This window comes from Dromaius novaehollandiae, chromosome 16, assembly GCF_036370855.1.
Source record: "Dromaius novaehollandiae isolate bDroNov1 chromosome 16, bDroNov1.hap1, whole genome shotgun sequence".
Taxonomy (NCBI): Eukaryota; Metazoa; Chordata; class Aves; order Casuariiformes; family Dromaiidae; genus Dromaius; species Dromaius novaehollandiae.
The window spans coordinates 10,606,892-10,629,973 of NC_088113.1; the positions used below are offsets into that span (position 1 = coordinate 10,606,892).

General features: G+C 56.0%; 1 protein-coding gene across 1 annotated transcript; it reads right to left on the reverse strand.

Moving 5' to 3' along the window:
• Window positions 1–5,379: 5,379 nt before the first annotated feature.
• On the reverse strand, window positions 5,380–21,452 carry GDAP1L1 (ganglioside induced differentiation associated protein 1 like 1). Its single transcript, XM_026093037.2, has 6 exons — window positions 20,874–21,452; window positions 17,021–17,213; window positions 11,409–11,582; window positions 8,731–8,828; window positions 8,529–8,643; window positions 5,380–6,849 (listed from the first exon to the last, which is right to left on the reverse strand). The coding sequence occupies exons 1-6, from the start codon at window positions 21,051–21,053 to the stop codon at window positions 6,506–6,508; spliced, it is 1,104 nt and encodes a 367-aa protein (XP_025948822.2). The 5' UTR covers window positions 21,054–21,452; the 3' UTR covers window positions 5,380–6,505.
• Window positions 21,453–23,082: the final 1,630 nt, after the last annotated feature.

A 23,082-nucleotide genomic window follows, 5' to 3' on the forward strand; every position in this document is an offset into this window, starting at 1 on the left:
GAGAAGGGTATGGGGACAATAGGTTACAAGCTGAAAGACCAGAAATGAAAAGGACTATCTGGATTGAGTGCAGCTCCTGCAGTTTCAGACAGCCATGTGGTAATATTTAGTCCAAAGGATTTCGTCACCTGCCTTCAGCCCATCGCAAAACACGAGCGATGCTGTGTGCCTTGTAACAAGCTGAGCACATTTTCTGTAAAGCTTTGGAACTGTAACGTGGCACAAAGAAGCAGCAGAAGGTGAAGAGCTTTACCAGTCTTCTGGGAGAGTTGAATATCAAAGGAAAATATTACTCAAAAAATGCCCTTTTACAATTGTGCTTTTCCTGCAAATATATCCAATTGTAGAAGGTCTGCGATTGGTGCAAGGCTGACCAGGAGGAGCAGGGAACAAAAGTGAAAACAAACGATTTTTTTTTCTCGCACTTCTGAAGCTTTTTTCCATGTCCAGTCTAGGTTGATTTTGCAGTTTTAGGTCATGTATTTCCTCGGTCATGTAGTCTGGTGCTTTTAATCTGTGGGGAAAAGTTTTTTCATGTCAGGGTGTGTTCTTAGTGTAAATGTCAGTTCTCTACTGAAATCTCTTTCCTCAATCCTGTGCTGCTGTTATCCCTCAAAGCTTGCACCTTCTCATGGGAAAGGGAAGAGAACAGCACTGTCCAGAGGATGTACAAGATGTGACTGTAACTGTGCTGAGCTTAACAGACCATGTCTCAGCGCTGGAGAAAATTGAGCTAAGGAGACTGTGGCTCAAAATAGTTGACTGTGAAGGAGAAAGCTGTACAAATTAATTAAAAATAAAGATGAGACCACATCATTAATTAAAGATAAAGATGTGGACCACAAATGATAGACTGTGATCCACAAGGCCTGTTAGCCTTATTTCCATGTGTGTGAACTGTTGCACCCAAACTCAGTAGGATTGTGGTATAATTCTGAACGACAGTCAGGGTCAGCCCTCTGCAGTTTGCAGATGACGGAAACAAGCACCAATTTAAAATGTGCGTGGTAGAGTGTGATTCTATACCAGTTCTCAGATCTGTGCAGCATTGCTCTAGCATTGCCATAGCCTGACCTTACCATTTGGGTGCAGGTTTTTTCTTTCTTTTTGGAAGGGTGGAAGTGATGGAGGCTTGGGATTTTGAAGGGTCTGTCCCCCCCTCATTGATTGTCATAATTTGAAGGTTAAGAGATTAAAAAAAAAAAAATCTGGCACCATTTTAGCTAAAAGCTTTGTGGCCAAGAGTCCTCCTTACTGCTTTTCTGCAAAGGTTGGATCCTGGGGTGTGGAATGGAAAGAAATTGCTTTTCATAAGCGAAAATAGAAAGCAGGTGTTTCAGAAGAGTTGCAGTGGAGTGACGTTACCCTGTGATGTAAAGAGTATGTGTGAAAGCTCTAAACTTTTTTTTACAAATTACTTAGTTCTGTGTCAAGAAGCGCCTGCAGCACTCATACACCCTCAAACCTGGTTACAGTCTGTTCTGATTGCAAAGTAGCTTTATTTGGATAACTCAACTGGAGCTAAAGAGGATTTAGGTCATGGGGAAGATGAGGTACTGTTAGGAAAGGGATGAGGCAGGAAGCAGTGAAAGTAGGGGAATGGACAATGTTATTTTTAAAGACAGTTATTTCTAAGTCATCTATTGGTCTGTGATGTTAAAGCTTATTTTAGCAAGACTGTCTCCTTTTTTTTCTTTTTCTTTCTCAGAAGGTGGATATTGGAGCCGCTTTGTCCATTGTTGCAGTGTTTCACAACCCATGGGCTCCTGACAGTAGAAATATCTCTGTAAAAATGCTCATGCATCCCAGCTATCTGCTGCAGGAGATAGGAAATTAGGGGAGTCCAGGAAAGGAAAGGGATAGGAAGGCAGAGAGGGATGAACTGGAGAGCGGAAAGTAGATCATGGTGCGGAGGAGAAAGACCAAAAAAAAAAAAAGAAAGAAAAAAAGAGAGAGAGAGAAACCACTGAGCTCCCACGCTCCCAAGGCGTGGGTGGAGGTTGATTCTTTGCTCGTTAATCTTGCTCATCACTGAAGTGACATGGAGAAAGAAATAATCTGCTCTGGCAACGGCAACTACTTTCTGTGCAAACAGCCTTGGGCTGCAGCACACAGGTCGCTCCCGTCTGCAGCCTCTGCCTCCCCCAGTTAGTGCTGACTGCCTTCACTGCAACCTGCAGTTAGTGATAGACAGCTGTGTTCTGACAAAGCAACTGTTCATCTAAATTATTTGTGGAATATGTGGTATTTGTTTCACTGTGAGGTATTTAAAGCAGATAGACTGTTTTCTGTCTGTTTAATCCTTCAGAAGAAAGCATGTAAAATGGAGAGAATGGAAAGATGATAATAAATGTCATTTGAGCATATTAGGAAATCAGCGTGAGGGGGGGAAAAAAGGAAATAAAATGCATTAAGACAGACTGATTTATCTGAGAATACAAGTTCCAGTGGTTTTCCACTACTGCTTAAAAACAGATTCAGTGTGGGAAATGGCTTGGTCTGAATCCTCTATATTTTGGACACTGAGGCCCTGCTTTAGGAGATCATTTAAGGGTATGAAGTCTGTCCCTGTTCACAAAATACTTACACAGATGCTTTCATTCCCATTTGTCTCTGGAGTTCACATTCTTTGTTGTCTAGGAGCAGTGTACTGAATGTGGGTTGGGGCTTTATTCTGTCCTGCCAAGGCAAAAGTAGCTTTTGCAGACGTTCCTGTAGTAGAAGGAGCTTTGCTGAGGGCACAAACAGAAGCAGAATTACCCTCTGATCCTCCCCTATTTCACAGATGACTGCTGCTATGGAGTTACAATAGTTAACTCTTAGGTTGTACACTGTTTACTGGTTCTTTGATTATTTAGTTCTAAATCCCATATTATCAATATTAAAAGGCCTTTCAGGAACCTGGGAGATTTAGTCAGTCAGTGCCACTGTCTGTACTGTGGAAACAGTTTGAGTGCATTTGGCTTTGATCATGATGATGGCAGTGAATGATACACAATGCAACCCAGCGTTCAATATTTTCACAAGCTCCATTTTTGGTGTTTGCCGTTCTCAGGTGAAGCTCCATCTCGGAGGTGCTCTGAAGGGCCTGCACTTGATGCGCAGCCCCTGATTTTCTGCGCTCTCATAACTGCAAGTTCAGCATCTCGGCACAGATGAGATGGCCCTCAGCTGCCTAAAAGCATAGTTGTCTCCAAAACCCAGGCATTTTGAAAGCTGAAGATATGTATGGATAAATAAAGACATGTAGCATGAATCTGTTCCTCAGTGCTAGACTGGGCCTTGGTGAATGCAAACGGGCTACTAGGCTCAGATCAGGCACGCAGGCGTACAAGGTGAGATGATAGAGCACAAGCTGTTCCCTCTGTTGTCTAGTGTAGCTAAGCCAGCATTTCAGTGGTATCAGTTTGCTATCAGTACTGCACCAGATAGTGCTTTGGAGGTGCCTCCCCTTCCACCATACCCCTCGGTGCTGCTGTTACCCCACACCTTGCTGAGAGCTGAGCACAAAGTCCTGGAGTGAGAAAGCAGCTTTTGCACTCATTCTGACATTTCTGTGTACAGAAAGTGCCTTGGACAGCGAGCATTGGGCCAGTGCCTGGTTTATGGAGGTGTGGAAATTGGAGACTCCCCTTTTAAATGGAACTGGAGCAGAAAAAGTCTGATTAGGCTCAGATCAGGTAGAACAAAGCAACTTCTTATTCTGACAGCCTGTAATCACCACAGGGCTGCTCCACAGTAATTGGCTAATCTGGATCGATCGGAGTGGTAGCATTCATCTCCTGGCTCAGCGTGGTCTTTAATCAGTCCAGCCTCTGCCCGTCACAGTAATTGTCTTTTATCACTCTTGCGGATTCCTTTTCCCTGGAGCAAAGTCGTGCTATTTTTTCATTACTGGCTTAGGGAAACAGGGCTCAGTGGCAGGGAACACTGTCTGCCTCTCCTGCCCTCTCTGAATTTTCTTTATTTGGTCCAAAACAAAGGCTTATTAGTGAACGTTACTAGCCAGCCCCCCCGCTTTCTACTGAGATCCCTATGCGGAACGGACCACGATGGCATCTTTAGCTTTTCGGCACGCATGAGGCGACGTGACGGACAACTGCCACGTGCACTGACCTGACCTGACCTGTGCCTGGTTCTAGCCGTTGGCTCTATCTGGCATCCTTGTAATATTTGCATCATAACAGTATGTTTCAAAACAAAGGAATATATTCTGCAGTGTTTGCAGTGTGCTCTGTGTGATTTAAAATTCATTATTTCTTTTAAAAAGAAAGACAAATGCCAATCTTGCTAAGAATCTTTCTTCTGCCTCAACCTCAAGGCAAAATCCTGGGAACTATGGAAGTATTTCTTCTCATTCTCCAGGTTTCCTGGCCTTGTAGCCCTATTAATACTTCTTTCTGCACTTGGTGGGTGCGTCAGTTCTCTGAGATCACCAGGAAATGTGTATGTAGAAAACTGACGAAGGCAAAAGACAGGATGACAAGGCAAGCATTTCATGTCACTGTGTATTTGTAGTTGCTTCTGGGGATTCAGCATGAACTATTGGACCAGATGGACCATGGGTTGTTTTTTGTGTAGAAAGTGTATGTTCTTGTACCTTTCAGACTCAACAAGGTGGATAATATTGGGAGACTCTCCCATTTCAGTGCTGTTCCCCTCCTCAAAATGCACCAAAATATCTACTTCTTCCAAAGTCATTGATACCATGAAGCAAATATGCAACCACGTTTGTGGGAACCTGTGGCTGCACTGAGCAGCCCAAGCTGTAGGTGCTCAACAAGCACGTCCAGGTGGTGATTTGGGTTCTCCTGTGTGCTGGGGGGCTCTCATGCACCAGTATGAAGTGTGGGCCTAATCCCTGGGAGGTGACATGGGTAGCGTGTTTGCAGCAGCACAGGTGATAGTACACCAAAAGTGTGTTGGACCAGCCTGTACAGTCGTGACAAGCACAGCATAAGTTTGTATGTTTTGCATTTGTCCAAGCCCTGTGTGCTCATCCCTTGTAATTCCTGCTAAATACTCACAACTCCACGACTGCCAGAGCACCAAAGCTGCTGGGAAATCCTGCAGCTCTCAAATGCACAAAGATCATTTTGAGTCAGAGGCAGTGCAATTCCTGTCAGTTCAGCCATGCTTGGCCCAAGCTACCAAGCCTGGAGACAGCTTGCTGGGAAGCACTGGAGCGCTCTGAGAACCGGCCGGAGGAGGTCCCAGCAGGCCGAGTGCTCCCAGAAGTATGTGCCGTGGAAGAGGAAAGCATATCATTTCCATGTGACTTTTATATCAATGCAGTGTGTGAGAAATGGCACAAACCACCTGCGCATCCCTCTGCATGTGGGCATGCTTTGAAATAAGGCTAGAAGGAAGTTGAACACGTTTAGAAATGTGAAGCGGTTACTCCTCCCATATGGTTTATTGAGGATCTCAGTTTTCAAAGCGTGAGTAGCAGTGAGGCCCTTTATTCTTTCCAACATGCAAAAGGCACAAGAAAGTGATAAATGTGATTCTGTGCAAAGTGTCTCTAAGAAAATACACAGCGAGGAAATGACAGAAAAGAGCCCCCAACAGAAGAGAAAGCCAAAGTGTCTTCAGGAAAGTGCTGAAAAGTTCTGAAAATGGTTGTACTTTTTCAGAGTCCCAGTATGCTCAGTCGGTGAAAGATGCTTTGCAAATCCATGAAAGGAAATTCAAGGCAAAGAGCCACCAGGCTAAAACAAATAATACTGATAATCCCCTTCATGTGACAAAATTCAGGATGGAAGTCAGAATTATTTATCTCAGGAAAAAAGTGCGGCATTTAGTTAAAGACAGACATTAAATCTTAAAAAAAAAAAAAAAAAAAAGCCCCAAACCACACCAAAACCAGATGTAGAAAGTGGATACATTCTAAGAACAGCTCAATAAAAAATATTTCTTTAGTGAAAATAATAGAAAAATGGATAATTAAAGAACATTAATCCACCTTGACTGCGACCAGCTACTGCACCCCGTCCCAACCGGCTGTGTCTTCCCTGCTCCCAGGAGAGGCCTCTGAGCACAGCAACAGAGCGGCTTTTAGAAGAAGGAGTCCTCACTGCTCGTATGTGTGAAAGGTGGCCAGTGAGCGATTTGAAAACATAAACGTAGAGGCCCGAGTATCCCAGTCCCATTGCTTAACATGGGCGCGAGGAGACTTCCCGGGGTTCCCGTCTCTCCCACTGGAGCTGGCCTGCTCTGGAGGCTGTCTTGCTTCCCGGTGGGCATGGGTGAGCCCCGCGGCCCCCGAGCACTACACACGCCTCTCTAGAGTTGAATACTTAAACCTAAAAAAGGCATTTACAAGTCGACACGTTTTTTGTTGTCTTATTTCCTTGCAGTATACGTTTCTACTTCTAGACTATGGAATGTTACATTAAACAATATAATTATTCATACCTTGCTTCAAATTTCATTACAGTTACTGAGGCTTCATCATAATTTCACACAGCACAGAGACACCAAACTAAACACCAAGCAGCCAGCATTAGATGTATTTTTTCTTTAAATACCAATAAGCAAAATATCCCATTCCCCCCAGAGATCCCATAAGGAAGGAGGCTCCAAAGAAGGAGGGAGGTTTCCGCTTGACCAGCCTGAAGGCATTGGGTACCACTGCCGAGAGGAGCGTGGTATGTATATCTCCCAAAACTTTCCTGAAGGCAAAGCGTTTTTGTATCCTGTCAAAGAAGGACTGTAGGTTAGGTCTGCTGCCATCTTCCCAGTATTTCTTAGAGAGTCCTAGAAATTTGAGGCGATGCAGGGTAGCTCCTAACAAGACATCGGCCAAGGTAAAGACACATCCGCAGAGCCAAAGTTCACACTTCTGCCCTGGAGAAAGAAGGCACAGAGTAGGTAGAATAAGAATAAGTCCTTGGGTGGACACTTAAAGATCTTGAAGATCTTCAAAAGATCCACAAAAGCAAAGGAGTTTGGACCAGACCTGAGGTGCTTTGTTCTCAGCTCTCTGCTGTCCCAAGAAATCAGAGCCCCTCTGTCGGGCTACGTGATGCAGGGTATGTGGGGCCACAGGGCTGGGAGCAGGAGGTGATCATTGATAACCCACACAAAGCTACAAACCACTGTCTGCAAAACGGCTCTGTTGACCCTCTCTGTGATTTTGCGTGTCAAGAGCAGCGGGAGGCTGCACCGCGGCTCGGGCTGGCCAGCCGAGGCCCGGCTGGGGTCCCAGCGTGGGGGCTGAGCTGCGGCAGCGCTCTGCCGTGGATGTGTCAGCAAGTCGGTCCTTTCCCGGTGACTCCCTAGGAAACCAGCTGGGGAGCTCGGGAACTTTCTTTCCTAAATTTTGAAGCCAATCACAGATCTGTAGGCTGCATCTAGGTCAGTCATTTCCTTTCAGGGCCTGTGGATCCTGGGAGATGTAGACCCAGGAACTAAAATACCCTATTTGATTGGCTCTGTGGAGACTTGCACTGGAAACTCTTTTGGGGTCTGCAGTTGCCTAGCTGGCTAGTCTCACCCAACGTGCCTGCCAGGAGGTCCCTGGAAAAGAGCCGCTGGCTTCTCTCAAAGAAGGATCTGGTGCAGTGACCACTTCTGCTCCATGTCAGTGCTCAGGGGGAGTGAAAGCATTTGTCCTTGGCTGCTGCTGGGCATTGTGAGATGCTTTAGGAGTGTCAGGTTAACATGTCCTATTTTGGGGATGTGAGAAATCCTCAGGAATCAAAACCACTTGCAGGGAAGAATGAGACCACACAAGAGCCAGCCCAGCCTGGCCGCTCTCCCCGCGCGCTGGCGGGAAGGTCCTGCCTCCTTCCCCTCTCCAGCACCGGGGACCCTGCGCCAGGACACCAAAGCCAGCCGCACTCCCGTGCCGAGAGCCAGGTTTTTAGGGGAAGCGGAGCTGGGTGTGAATGCTGGGCAGGAGGGACGATAACGAAGCATCGAAGGCCTCCGCTAACAGGTGACCCCGGGAACAAAGCCGAGGGGCTTTGCCCTGACCCCACGGCTCCTTCGGGCTCTCCCGCGGCCCCGTGCCGTTAGCGCCGCTCCGCGCCAGCCGGCCACCGCGCTCTCCGGGCAAGGCGAAGGAGCACGGCCTGCAAAGCCCCGGCCCTACGGCTGCTCGCTGGGGAGCAGAGAGGCGGCTTCGTTGCACCCCTGCCCAGATGCTGGCAAAGGGCAGGCGGGTGGGCGGGCTGCCTGGAGAGGCCAGAGTCCCGCAATTAATGTTAATTACCCGACCTCATTTGCACCGGCTTGGCAGGCAGCCTAATCCTGCCGGCGGCATAGCCCAAGTGCACATAGTGCCTGAGCCTAATTAGTCAAGAGGAGTTCTCGGTGCCTAATGAATTGCTAGGGTGATGCCGCGGAGCCTCCGGGCGCTCCGGGGCCCCGCAGGACGGCCAGGCGCGGGGGTAGGGAAGCGGGGCGGCCGTGCCTGCCTCGCCGAGCTGGGTGCCCCTGCGGGTGGAGGCGCCGGGGACCCTCCGGGCAGGGGGCTGCTGGCAACGGCCCCACGCCGGCTGGGGGAGAGGGGCTCTGCCTACCCTGGTACTCGAGTTTCCTCTTCTCCAGCTCGGCCTCGATCTGGTCCAGCACCATTCCCAGGTCGCCGAGGATCTTCTTCAGGTAGCTCACGTTGTCGTGCTCCAGGATCTTGGCCTGGGGGAGAGCAGCGGGTTAGGTGGGACGGGACGAGCGCGGGGGTCTCGCACCGCCGAGGGCTGCGTGTCGCGGCGGCCGACTCACCATGAGCTTCTTCTGCTTGGAGAGGTACGGCTCCGTCAGCTGGGGCTCCTCCTCGGGCTCCAGCTTCATCAGCTCGGTGCTGGCGCTGGCCAGGTGTCCTGCGGGCACACGGAGAGCGGGGCTGGGCGCCGCGTCCCCCTCCGGGGAGGCACCGGCTGCGCTTGGCGGGGGCCGGGCCCACCTCGCGCCACCCAGCAAAATACCTGGGGGCAAAGAAGCGGCACGGCACTGCGACGGGCAGCCTGGGGGTCCGAACCGGGCCAGATTTCCGACCTACCCCCGCAACGAGGGCTGTGTTAAAAAGGAAGCCGGGGCGAGCGGGGGCAACGGAGGGAGCTCTGCAGAAGAGACTGAGACTCGCTCAGGAACAGCAGGCAGGTTCCCGCGGGTCTGTAACCCCCGCTGCGCAGAGGCAGCGAGGGGGGTGATGAGTCGCTGCTTTGTATAGCTGCAGCATCGGGGACGTTAAAGCAAAACAGCCAGGCCACAGGTCCGGAAGAAGTAGTGGAAGTTAATTTTTTAACGAGGTGCACAAAAAAGCTGGAGGCCCGTGCTACACGGCCAGCCCGTTCGCTGTGCACCCGCTGCCTTTCCCACGGCCGGTGCCGCAGCCCTATGGCCCAGCGCCGGGGCCTGGCCACTGCCTGCCCGGAGCACCTCGGGCGCCCCGCGGTGCGGCTGCGACCCCCACCTGGCCCCCAGCACATGCACTCTCGGGGCACTGGGGTAAGTGCGTGCTGTTAGCGCACCGCTGCGCTGCTCCGCTGCTCCTGGCCTCAGCAGAGGCTTTTATCGCTCCTGTTCGGTTGCCAGCAGCCTCCTGCAAGGCTAGTCCCAGCCTTACAGGTTTCGAGGGGATTTCAGCTCTTTGTTTCCTCTCCTGGATTCCCATTAGCACTGCCAGCGGGTCTCTCTCGCTCTGCTTCTGTCCGCTCTTGTTTTAAGATCTTTGCTGAGCACTTCCTCCCTCCCCGGGGAAGCCTCAGTCCTACCCTCGAGCCGAGGGCAAGACTCAGCTGGGCCGGCCGGCTCTGCGCGCAGCCGGTGCCGGTGGGAGGATGTCGCCGCAGGGAAGCCGAGCCCGGGCCGCTGGGTGCCCCGGGCCCCTGGCACCCCTGCCCGCGCAGCCCCGGGCACGCCTGCCTCAGGCACGAGCATCCCGGCACGCAACACCATCGCGTGCGCTGGAGGGACGCCCGCTCTCCCCAGCTCAGGGCAGCGGGAAGATGCCAAGGGCTTTCTGCACACGGGAGCCGACAGGGAGGCAAAAGAGTAAATGGAAGAACGAGTACAAAACAGAGTAACGCCTTAGGGATGACATAGGCTACCCGCAGCCGGGCTAATCTCTCCCTGCCAGGGACCATCTGTCTTTCTCTGCTCGCTCCTCTGGACCAGGCTCGGCACTGCTGCTGCGTGAGCGATCCTTGTGCTGGGGAGGCCCGGGCTGGCCGGGGCCGCAGCCGGCAGCGGCTGTGCGCAGCCCCGCAACCACGAAACACCCCGATTTCCACCGAGAGCCTTCAGCGGCCGTCGGAAACGCGCCTGCCGGTCCCACCAAGGTGCTTGCCAAGCTGCAGCTTGCGGGGGTCCGTGCCGCGAGGCCTGAATGTCGCCCTCTGAGCAGTTCGCTGTCCGCATTTTGCGAGAGAAGGGACTCGCGGTTGCCTTGGACCCGGTTTTAGTTCCCACGGCCCCTCGGGAAAGCCTGGCCCTGCTTCGCCCTCCCCGGCGGACACGGCTGCAGCACTGACTGCAGCCCGGCTGCCTCTGCGGGCGGAGGGAGCCGCCCGGGGCAGAGCATCGCTCCCGGGATGCCGTGCGCCGTGCCCGGCTAGTGCGAGCCCTCCTTCGGGAAGGGCTGGGAAAGCAGCCACCAGGCAGAGAGGCTCGGAGATATTTTTAAGCATCTTGGCAGAGCTCTCGGGTAGCGAATGAGTCAGAGGGGCTGAGGCACGACAGCATCGTGAGGAGGAGAGGCCGTGGCTCGATGCGTGGCCTGGGGATCCCAGGGGCTCGCAGTGCACGAGGTGGGATGTGGGGATGGGGCGAAGCCCAGGCTGACCCCAGGCCCGCTCGCATTAAGCCTCTGCTTGCGAAGGGGGCCACGTGGGGCCAGAGCCGGGAGACGCGGCCGCCTCTGGGGGCTGCGGGCAGGTCACGTCCTGGAGAGCAGCCCGCTTTAGCGGTGCTCCTTGCAGGTGAGTTATATTAAGCATCGTCAATGTTTCATGAGTGCTTGAAGGTCGGGGACACGATCTTATGCAGATTCATCCCGTATCTGCAATTCAATCCCTCTGTAGGCTCCACTTCTGCCCGGAAGGTTATTGGCGAGGAGAGGGAGGCAGCGCGCGGGGAAGAGAGCGGGGAGCAGGGGAGGTGCGCGCCCCAGGCAGGGCTGGGCGAGGACGGACGGACACGGCGGGGCGAGGGGCTGCCTTACCGGGACCCCTGCAGCCCCCCAGGGGCTTTGCCAGCTCCCCCCACCCGCGTTCAGGGAAAGAGGAGACCCCCGAGAGCGGGACGGCCAGCGGCTGCACACGGGGCAGGGGGCTCGGGGCACCGAGGTCCGTCCTGCCCCGCTCGCGGGCTCCGCTGTCACCCTGCACCCAAAGGCAGGCGAGGAGCCAGCGCCGAGGGGAGCACTGGCTCTAGGCAGCCCTGCTGGAGAGGCAACTTACTGCGGATCTCAGCGGTCGCGTACTTTGGGATCATGGAGTCGGTGGTGAGCTCGGGGTGCAGGATGCAGCCGTGCGTGTAGGCGTCCATGGGCAGCGAGTCCAAGAGCTCCCGGTACTGCAGCACCCGCGAGTGCAGCAGGCTGCCCGGCTCGGGGATCAGCTGGGTGACGTTTTCTGAAATGCCGAGCGGGAGAGGCGTTAGCGGCGCCCGGCCCGAGGGAGGTCGGACAGTCGTTAACGGTTCGTTAGCCTGCATGTAGGAGAGCAGTGTGCAACGCTGGCTTGGCCTAGCTCTGATTAGGGCTGCCATCAGCGTTGGGTAATCCGAAGCTCTGCAAGGACGGCTCCGGCAAAGCCCTGCCGTGGGTTTGCCCTCCGCTTTGGGTGGGGGTGTCGGGGTGCTCCCACCCGCTCAGCCCCGCACGGCCGGAGCCCAGCCCAGGGGGCACGTGGGTGCTCTGCGCACAGGGCTTTCGGGCAGCAGCAGCGCCGCGCCGCGTGCTCCCCTCCCGGTCGGCTCTGCCCCCGTCCGCGCGCCCAGCACCTCTGCTCCAGCTGCCTGCTGCCCCACACCCTGCCGCGCGCTCGCGAGCCCGACAGCAGCACCCACGTTTAGCACGGCTGCTGCAAAAGCATTAATCACTCTGCGGTCGGCTCTGCCGCTTCCCAGCTGGCCGGTGAATGTCCCCGCGCCGCCTGCCGTGCCGGGACCTGCCCAGCCCGCGTGCAGCGGAGGGCAAACCCACAGCTCCGCGCGGACGTGTGTCTTCGCCCAAAGCGCTCTCTGTGTTTCTCGTTTACAAGGATCTCAGTGTATAAAGTGTGTCACCTCTGCGGGCTCTGAATGTGCACGCTTTGGTTTCACATCTCTCAAACGTGGAAAAAACTATTCCCTTTCTGCAGAGAAGAGCAGAGCTACAAGAACTAGGGGTGGGGATCACCCGAGCTATGCACTCGTTACACCAACGGGAATGAGGTAACTAATTCCCTTAGGTTTTCTGGAAAATCCCATTCAGAATGGGTAATCTGGGAGCTGATGACAAAATGAGGAGCGGAGCACACCTTTCCCGAACGCTCATCCCATGCCCACGCTGCAGGCGCATCCCGTCGCCCCAGGCGGGCTCTGCGTGTCCTCAGCTTGTTGGGTTTTATTCATCTTGGGTGGATGGCAGTTTGTATCGCGCTATTTTTATTGTTCCTACAGTTCAAAATACACGGCCGCTGACACCGGAATAAAGGAAATGTTGCTTTTGTCTCCCCCAGGAATATCAGCTTCATTTTTTATGGGATCATAAATGTTTATGGCTTTTGCAGAGAGCCGTTAACAGGCAGTGAGTAAATTCACCACTGGGACTCAGTAAACTAAGTTGTCCGTATGCTGCCTGCAGTGCAGAGCTCACCGCAGGCCGGATCCTTGGTCCAAGGTGAAGGGCAAACCCTGGCCAACGCTGCCCATTAATTCAGGGCCTGACTTGACGGCAGTGCTAACACGGCGTGGGCAAGGCAGTGGGAGCCGACACGCGGTCTGCTCGGCGGAGATGCAGTTTGCCCGGTGTGCTGGTGCAGGCAACACGGCGCCTGCCCCAACCTGCTGACTGCCGTCGCCTGGACACAAGGCCAGGGACGTTTTGGCGGTCCCTGTATTGCAAACTTCTTCACAGCTCTGAGCCGGGGAGTTTTCAAAGCTTGCTAGAGGTCTGGGCCCATGACGCCCCTCTTGCCTGAGCGCCGAAGGTGGGTGTCTTCATGCGGTGTCACTGCTACAGGGTTGCACGTAGGTCGGGGGCTGTCTGGAAATCAGCCTGAAGCACCTAGGCCCCGAAATCAGGGTGGGTTTACAGAGCTCCCAGAGAGGTGCGCAGCCGCCCTTCGGGGCAAGCAGCTGACTCTTGCAAGGAGGACGGTACTCTAGAGTGCTGTCTGTGTTGTAGGTGCAGTGTTGTTGCTGTTCATGTTGTTGTTAACATTGCAAGCACTGGGAGGCTGAGGGGAGACTGATTCTGCCCCTAAACTAAATGGTTGTCAGCACTGCTGGTGTCCGTGTGTGCACCAGACTCGGGTCGTTCTGACCAGCAGGCATCAGCACTACCGTCACCTCCACGAAGCGGAGCTGCTCCTCCAGCTTCCGGAGCTCGTGGGCTGCTCTTTGCCTCTAGCTGCCTCCATACAGAGATGCCTGAACTCCAGCTCTCCAAACTGGGATTTTCCATCTGAGAAAAGTGACCAGCTGAATGAAATAACAATAACCACTCTATGGCCTGCGTGCTCCTTCCATATGGCGCCCAGCCAACATCCCGTTGCTTGGTGCCAAGGCTGGAAATCAGCACGTTGAGAATGACTGTCCCATCTCGCACCGACGTGAGAGATAGAGAGGCCGCAGTGAGCTAGACGCGTGCTGGCCATGGGCCAGCATCCTTCAGCAGGGTCCGAAGGCAGCTGTTCGGTGGGACGGCATTCATGCCACCTTCACATGCTTGAGAGGGCCTGCACGTACGGGCTGCGTGGTGCTGCTGCAGACAGATAGTCACCAGCTGGGGCACCTAGTCCAAAGGCAGCACCTGGGGAGATTTTAGAGGTTGTGCAATTGGGTTGGGAGCTCAGGACCGCAGCCACCCTGTGACCCGGCACCGAGACGTGTCGCCACCAGCCAGCTGACAGCTGGTTCTTGCTGCTCCTGGGCAGTGCCCTGCCGAGAAGGACCCTTAAACGGAGCATGTCGATGCTCTTCAGTGCTTTTCTTGGGAAAGGAAAATATCACTTAGCATGCTGTCCTTTAATGATAGCTGACCCTCAGAGTACACGTAACCAGTAGAAGAAGGCTCCAAGCCCTGAGAACTACAAAGCTCTGTAAATACACCCTTCAGGTAAAGGCATTTCCAGACTCCCCATGTTTCTGCGGGGTGGGTGATCCCACCTCAGCCCGACGCGCTGTCATTGCAGTAATACTTTTTCCAGCTAAATTTGGCAGTTGATGACTCCCGAATCCGTTAGTCTGGAAAGGAGGAGTGATGCCCTGGGCCTGGCTCCTTCTTCCCATACTTCACCTGTAGTGTTTCTCAGTGAAAAGGTGAGCGAATGCACCTAGCCAGAAAAGCTCTAAGACGGGAGTTTTCCAGGCTGTGGGGGAGCACCGTGTTCCTCTTTGGCAATAAACCACAAGTGACAGTGGAAAGATTTCGATGCAAACTCTCAAAGAAAAAACTTGCCATGTTTTGGAAGGAGGGAGAGGGACGAGGCAGGAAAGGTCTCCCCAGCAAACATGCTGGTTTTCAGTCTCTAGGATGTTTGCTGCGAGGAGGAATCGCCGTCGGTGCAGGAGGGACATTGCGCACAGCTGCACGTTCGTTTGAAGTGGAAAAGCAGCATTATAAGGGTTGACAGAGCTGCCCTCCCCTCTCTTTCCACCTGTTCTTTGCCCAGATCCCCTGGAAGAGCTATAAATATCCAGCACTCCCAGAGCTGTTCCCCATCGCCGAGTTAGCTGACGTCTCCTGCTGATGTGACAGCTTGGTGTCACATACGCCACCTCTCCTGCCCTTCGCGGTGAAGCCACCGCGCGGTGCGGGGACTGCAGTCCCGTGAACAGCCCACCCCGGCTCCTCGCGGCCACGAACACGCGGCTCCCGCTCGGTGGGGAAGCAGCCACCGTCTCCGCCATGGGGCCACCCAACGCGGGGTCTCCCGCAGCAGAGACGGGCCGGGCTGGCCGAGGCCGCGGCCGCGCGTGTCCTGCTCGCGGGACGCAGCGCATCTCTGCCGCGTGCCGCCTCGGGGCGGCGAGGGAAGGCAGGAGAGGACAGCGCTGAGCTGGCAAGACGCCTGTGCTTCGGGAGCTATTTTGAGGTGTTTTTGATGTCTCTGCTCCATGGGTGATGGATGCTGGGGCGAGCGCCGTGACGCTGCAGTCAGAGCTCCCTCCTAACTTTGAAGTCTCCCTGGCGGAGCATCCCAGCCTGCAGATGCGGGAAAATGAGGGCGACAGGACTCAGGAGATGCTGGAGAGATGCTGCTTGCTGGGCAGCGAGTGGCCTCGAGTGCCGTCCCCGTGTCCTGGTGCACCAGGCACCACGGGACATAGGGCAGCGTGCTCTGCCAGCCACTGCACCGCAGCCCGGCTCTGCGGGTGGAAAAAGGGGTTCGCTCTCCCGGCTCTTCCCCGCTCTGGATTTGCGTCACATCATCCTCCCGTGCTGCCTGGTGCTGCCGGCTTTGCTGGACTGTGAAGGGGCAGATTCCTCCCAGCCCTCCCCTCCGATGCGGCACCACTCCAGGGAGGGAGGGAGGGAGGGAGGGCGGCTGCTTGGGGAGGCAGCGCCGACAGCCCCGGCCTGGCACCAAAACCTCTACAGTGCTCCCGTGCGGGTCTGCCCTGGTCGCCACTGGTGGGCTCAGGTCTGCCTCGGTCCCCGTCCGGCACCGCTCCCCTCCCAGGCTGATCCCTGCCGCTGCCGTACGAATGTTTTTCGGGAAAAGCTGTCGCGCGTGCACAGCCGGCAAATGCTGGCGACCTGAAACACGCCAGGTCGTCCAGGCGTAAATGGAGACTGGCGGCACAGAGAGCTTGGGTGCCAGGACACCCCAGAAAAGACCTGTCATTTTGTAGGTGCTCATGTCCTCTGGGTTAATGGCAGAAATCCCCAGGCACTGTGGTGAGGAAAACCCAAAGCTAACATCTGATTTGGCCTGATTTTGTTGGCAGGCTTTTGGTTTAACTGAGTGAGAGCTGTCTTACAGCTGGGCAACATTTAAGTGTGCGTCCAGATCCCGTTTCGGCTCTCTGCGATCCCAGGGAGGGGGAGAGGGACAGCAGGGCCAAACTTGCACTGACCTTCCCTCAGCTGGGTGAACTGTGGCAAGACACTGGGTTTTTCACGCCTTTACTCAAGATCAGAGTCCAAAATAGCTCAAAAAGAAGCTCTTACAGCCAAGCCAAAAGCAAAAGAGCATGGAAATCCCGCAAGACACCTCAAGAAATACCAACATTTTTGAAGAAGGGTTTGGATAGCAACTGGTTGTGACTGGGGGCACTGGGGTTGTATTCATATCTGCTTCCATCTCCTCGTGCCAGTATCTCCCCCCACGAGGAAGGAGACAAGCTCACACTTTACAGGTATGACCTGAGCGCCTGCCGCTCTCTGTGCTACAGATGTGGTGTTACCTCCACATTGCCGCGGGAGGGAAGGGGGAGTCAGGAAAAACGTGGACAAAACCCAAAGTCTTTCATCCAGGCTGTGCCTCCTGGGGCGCAGCGGGGTGGGGTCTCCGGGTGAGCAGCTCCAGGGCACCCTGGGGTCTCCGAGCAGCGGTGTCCGGTGGGAAACCGTCCGGTTTGGGAGCATAGCCTCTACGTCAGAAAGGGAGACACAGCCACAACTCCTCCAAGGCACCACAGCAGCATTTCCAAAAGGACATTTGGGGATTTCTAGTGGAAATCCTTCATTTCTCATAGCAAAATGTAAAAGTCTGGGGAGAGCTGGTTGGTTGCTGCTGTTTGGGGAGAAGCTGAAATTCTCCAGGAAAAAGTGGATGCATTTAGCCAGCAACATCTTTGAATAAGGCCTCAGAGCCCCCCAGAACCAGTGTGACAGGACGTCTCTGCCCACCGCCCTTACCTCCCGTGAAGTTCTTCTCCATGTAGTCGATGATCTGGTTGTAGTCGCTGATGATGTTGTCCCTGTGGATGATCACGGGCACCTCCTCGCCGAGGTTGAGCCGCATGAACCAGGGCTCCTTGTGCTCCATCAGGGGCATGCTGACGTCCCGCTCCTCGCAGGGCAGCCCCTTCTCTGCGATCACCAGCCGGACCTGGAACAGGAGGCCAGGGCAGAAGCAGCTCAGTCTCACGCGTCCAGGTCTCCCACAGGCCGCCGGACAGGGAGACTCAGCTACCAGCGCTGACTGTCCCCACCTGCCTCCCCCACCACCGGGCAGGGCGTTCACCCCACGATTGCCTCTCAGGGCAGGGACACCTCCTGTGCTGTGGATGCATGAGGACCCGTACGCCAGCCAGACCCGCTATGCACATCTCTCCCCTCCTAACTAAGGAGAAAGGTGGAGGAAGAGTTACCAGGTCTCCAAAAGCCCTAGAAGCAACCCACTGACCTTCCATTGCCACACTGACCTTCCATTGCATCTCGGTGTCCCTCACCTGCCACTTAATCACAACGGCCTGCCATGAGACGTGCCAAATGGGGCTGCCCACCCTCCCTGCAAGAAGCCAAGCCACTCGTAGCGTGGGGCAGCAGCAAAATCCAGGCAGCACACCCAGTATCTCCATTCCCAGAAGCGGAGGGACATGTCACAGGGAGGAAAGCTGAATGTTCATTTACTACCTTGTAAAAAGTCATCTCCAGCCAAGGTCTCACTTGCCAAGCAAATAGCCACCGAGTCTGTCCCCCAGGTATCAAAGGGAAGGCAAAAATGAGACCCAAGGATGCCCGGTGCCTGCCCGACAGAAGTCAGCCCGTTGTGTGTGTTGTACAGCTGCTGCCAAGGCCTGGGCTCGGTACTTTTTGGGGGCGCAGGCGGCTGTGCAAGCAGTCCTGGTGCGTGTCCGCTGTGCCTGCACAGTGGGGACAGCCCCGCGCGCCTGTTCTGCGGGCGGCACGCTGCAGGGTGTTCTGGCTGCTTGGGCAGCGCTCAGCCCCTGCGTGGCGGGCGCGACGAGCACAAGGTGTCACAGCGGTGTCACATGCGGGTGCCCTGCACATCCCCAAGCTCAGCACTGGGATCTGGCACCCAGACCAGATGCAGAAGGATCTGCAGATGCTGCTGTGCAAAGGGCCTTAGCGGTCACCACCCTCCCGGGTGGGTGTGAGGTCGGAGCAGTTTCACCCCAGGCACCACCCTAACTTTGCAGGATCACATCTCCGTCACACAGGCAGGATGGGTCACAGTCCCGGTGGCTGCAAATCAGCCACGCGAGCCTCAGGGTTGGCAGGATGTGTCCTGCTGCCTCCGTCCTCCCTCTGCTGACTCGCCAGAGGGGAATGGAGGTCCTCGAGGACCGAAACCCTCCCGTCAGCAGCAGGCCAAGCACGGCCGGCATGGCGGGAGGGGAGGCAGCATCTCCCCAGCTGGGGGGCATCAGTGGTGCTGCTGTGGGCCCCACCCGGGTGCTGGCACCACCTGGCACCGCCCAGGTGCGACCTGAGGAGGAGGAGGGAGCAGAAGAGGAGGAGGCGGCAGCAATGCTTCCCCTTGCACTGGTGGGTGCTGCGGCCGGCAGAAGGAGGCAGCGATAGCAGCTCAGGTAGGTGCTGCTCCTGGGGTGGGCTCTGTGACTGTGCTGGGCAGACTTGGAGCAGGGAAACGGCTTTGCTTTGTGGGGATTTCAAGCAGGTGTTGGGCCCTAGGAAGCCTTGGAAGCTGCCTGTGTGAGGATAGTGCTGCTGGGTATTTCTTCCTCCTTTTCCCTCTCTCTTCCTCCTCCTCCCTGCCCCTTGGTGTCACAGGGCCCAGCACCCACCATGGGAAGCAGCCCCCCTCTGCCCTTTGGACCCACACACAAGAATCTCATTTTAGGTACCCAGGTCTTAAGAAAAACTGACCATTACGTACTAAGGATATCAAACTGGCAAAAAAAAAACCCTGCAGGGACGTCAGAGAGCCACTTCTTACAGAACCCCTGGAAAAAGGAGAAGCGCTTGCTTTCTTCCACCTAGGAGCAGCTAAAAATACCACTTAACAAATATAAGCATTTCTACAAGTACTTCAAATTTCCTGTGGAATTAGCCATTAATTATTTACAGGCCTGACAAATTAATTATTTCTTTTAAAGTGAAACAAGTAAAAGCCTAGTTCCTACATTTGCACCTTGCTCTTGGTGTTTTCCTCCCATCTTATGGCCAAACCTGATGGGGACCATCCTGGGTGTCCAGCCCATAAGCTCCCGCTGTCTGTCCTGTCCCCCTGCACTATCAAGAAGCAGAAGCTGAAGGCCTGGACCTTGCTGGCCTAGTGAGGAGCTGTGGATGCTGTGGCTGTTTCCTTGCCCACCAGCAAGGCCCCAGGCCCCACTTGCACTGTGCCAGCCAGTCCTGGCACCTCGGGCACATGCTGTGCTAAGGCATCTTCTCTAAAAACCCCAAAGTGGCAGTAAATTGCATCCCTCCCTGTGCAGGAGGGGTCAAATCCCTGCAGGAGCTCAGGAGCCTGCCCAAAGATAGCCTCCAGCGCCCGCTGAGGGAGGCATCTAGCAGCTCCCGGGGGAAGCTGAACCCTGGGGACCAGGAGCAATACTCTGCCGCTGCCGGGGGTTTCCCTGCGGATGGGGCCCTTGGTGCGCTGACGCCCTGCCTCGCTCCTTGGGCCTGGCTCCTGCGAAGGCTCCTTCCTTGCAAGTGACCTCAAAGCCGACGCTGGGCGCGGGTGTCCTGCCCGACGTGCCAGCCTGGCCGGCGGCGCTGGGGGTGCCCTGGGCCCCTCATCCCCCCCGCGCTGAGGCTGCCTGTGGGGGACCCCGTGCAAGAGGCAGCTTAGCCGCGTCCCCCTTGCTGCTGGTGGCCAGATGGGCAGAGCGAGAGACAAAGGCGTTGCCGTGGCTCGGTGCAGCCAGGGGAGCCCGGCGGTGGTGCAGGTCTAGGAGAAGCCCATTAGTCACCTGCCGCCAGAGGAGCCGGCCACGTGCCGGCACGCTGCCGCGTTGGGTGGGCGCCACGGTCCCTTTGTGCGCGCAGACGGGCGCCCGGCCCCGCGACCCAGCCTCCCTGCCCCGGCTGCGGGGCTTGGCATGGCCCTTGGCGGGGGAAAGCTTCGCGCTCCCCTAAATGCCCTCTAAGCACCCCGTCCACCTCGTATGATTAATGGCACGAGAACAGCAGGGCCTGTTCGGGGCCGGGAGAGGAAGGTCAGCTTTGTTACACAGCCGCCGTGCTGCAAAATGAACACTCGCTGCTGCCTGGAAAACGTGATTTCTTGTTGTTCAGCCCCAAGTGCCAAGCGCAGCAGCCTCGGAAGCTCCCGGTGAATAGGATTCCCAGGGCACTGCTGCAATGTCAGGGGCAAACCCTTCCCGGGCGCAGGGCTGAGCCCCGCGGCCGCTCCCCAGCGGAGCCGCGCGGCGGGATGCGCAGGGCCCGGGCGGGCGCTGGCGGCAGGCTGGTCCCCGCAGCCCCCGCTCCAGCCTTTGTCTGCGCTCGGTGTCCCGCTGAGCAGCGTGGGGTTCGGGGAGCGGGTCATCACAAAGCAGAGGCGGCTCCTGGTCCAAACCCTGACCCCAGAGTGAAAGCAGGATTTGGCCGAGCTGCTCCCCCCCCCTTCCCCTCCTCCCATCCCCTCCCCGGGCAGATCCTGTTAAAATGCAGAAATGCAGGTACAAAAGACGCTATTTGCACAGCCTGCTCCCTCGCCAGCCCTGAGAAATAGCGATGGTCCTTCCCGCACGCCGAGCCCCGCTCCGGCGGCCGGGATGCGCCCTGGGTGCGGGAGGCGATGCTTCCCGGGGAAGCCGGCCGAGCCGTTTACCTTCTGCGAGCTGAAGGACTGGGTCCAGTGATACAAAACCAGCCTGTCCTGGGCTCCGGGCGCGGGGTCTGCCGGGTCCTGGTTTTCCTCCCCCTCCTTGGCTCTGCCCGCATCGCTCTCGAGCGCGGAGATGGGCCACCAGCTGCAGTTGGTGGGAGTAACGTTGTTGGGAGTCGCCATGACGGGCTGCGAGCAGGACGCGCGCTCGCCGGGCTGGCGCGGGCCGCGCTACCCAGCATCAATCACATGGCTCCCGCCAACAGCATCACTCCGGGCCGCGCCGGGCGGCACCACGCGCGGGTCCCCGCGGCCGGGCGCGCTGCTCTCGGGGCCCCCATGGAAACGGGCCGCTGGAGTAGCCGAGTCAGCAGCGGCCGCCCCTGCCGCCTGCTTGCCGAGCCGGGAATGCGGGGCAGCTCCAGCCCCTGCCTCTCGCTAGGAGCATTTTGCAGCAGAGCCTGAGGCTTGTGGGCGTTTTACATGTGGCAGATAGGTAATGAGCATTGGCATCAGGAGATACCGGCTTTAAAATGGCCAGCAGGAGGTTTGCCTGCCCGGAGCCTTGCTTGCAAAGCAGCAGCAATGCTTCTGTAGAGAGTCAGTGATTTTTTTTTTTTTTTTTTTTTTTGGGGGGGGGGGGCAGTACGGCTTAACTGCTGCCTAACCGGTGCTGCGTGGTTCGCACCTGGGAGCCCCAGCTGTGCGCTGGAGCCCTGGGGCGCCCGTCCAGGCGGGACGAGACAGTCCTGCACCAAAGCAGGTATGGCTGCACCTCGACGCTGAGGCTTATTTTTGGAATTAGCAAAGCGAAGCACCTTTGTAACTCGGCTGGATTTACCCTGACCGATGAGCAGTGGGGCCTCTTCGTGTGCCCAGGGCTTAGGCAGGCTCTGGGTACGTGCAAGGAACACCCGGAGGAGCGGGTTTGCGAGAGCTGTTCCCAAAGGGAGACAGAGCCACCCTTCGCCTAAGGACCCTTGGAAGGGGAGGGAAGGGGGGGGAACTGGCACCTGGCCCCCACAAGCATAGTGAGAGGAGCAATTTGCTGGGGGCAGGGAGCTGAAAATGAATGAGCCTCTTCCCTTGGCACTGCAGTGCCTTGCTCACCGTAGTGCCAAGCGTGCGGTGGGGGTTATGGAGGGGGCAGCACGGCTGGGCAGCACAGTCGCTTGCCCCCACTCCTCTCTGCCACCTCCCTGCCCAGCTTCCCCGCACCGGCCTCGGGGACATGGGCGTCCTAATGGGAAAGGCCCTTCCGTGCTCGCTTTTCCAGATGAGAGCCAGGCTGAGGGCTCGGGGCTGTGCGGGCCAGTGGGGCGCCGCGCTGGGGCACCTGCCAAATGACCGTGGTGGCCTTGGCTGCTGCAGACTCTGAGCAACTCTGTCTTCGGCTGAAGACCCAAGCTGTGGTGCCAGCCTGTCCTCGCTGCATCAGCCTTCCCTCCTGCCAGACGCACAGATGAGCACTCGCTGTCGAGGAAGCATCTTTCCGGGCCCTTTTCACTGGAAAGGGGCACCATTAACCAAGGCCAGCGCTTTGGGCTTAGGAAAGAAAAGGAGCAGCCTGGGATAAACAGAAAACGCTCCCTGCTGTGGAGCGCTGTCCAGAAAGCTCCATCTAGTGGCAAATGCTGTGATGAATTAATGCTGCGCAGTTGGGAATAAAAAAAATGACAGTCGCTTTACGCGTCTGTATCCTGCAGGCATCCACCTCCTCTGGAGGCACTTATTTAGTTGGCACTTAGCTGGGTTTCTGCTTACTAAGCTGAGCAAAGGCTTGAGGGACAGGACTAGTGCAGGCCTCCTTCAGCTCTTCCCTGACATTGCGTGACCTTGGGAACGTGTCCGGCCTTCCCATCTGTGAAAGGGGCCAACGCTGAGCTGCCTCGTGGGACGCAACGACGCTGAGGCTGCTGGCATTTGGCAAAGCCTTGGTGGAAGGCATGAACTAGGGCAGGTATTGTGGGCACTGATTTTTTTGCAGACTTGCTAGCTGATGTGTCTTGTGTCAGATTTGATGAGGAAAGAAGACAAAAAGAGTCGATTCCAGGACTTCCCAGGCGCAGAAACATGTCCCATTTTTAGCAAGGCAGGGGGCAGGGGAGGGCTTAGGTTGTGGAATTCAGCTGCATTGATTTTTCCCAGGTGGCCTGAGTCAGTGTCTGCCAGTGTAATGCTTAGGCAGGACTGGGTTCAGCTTTTGTAAGGA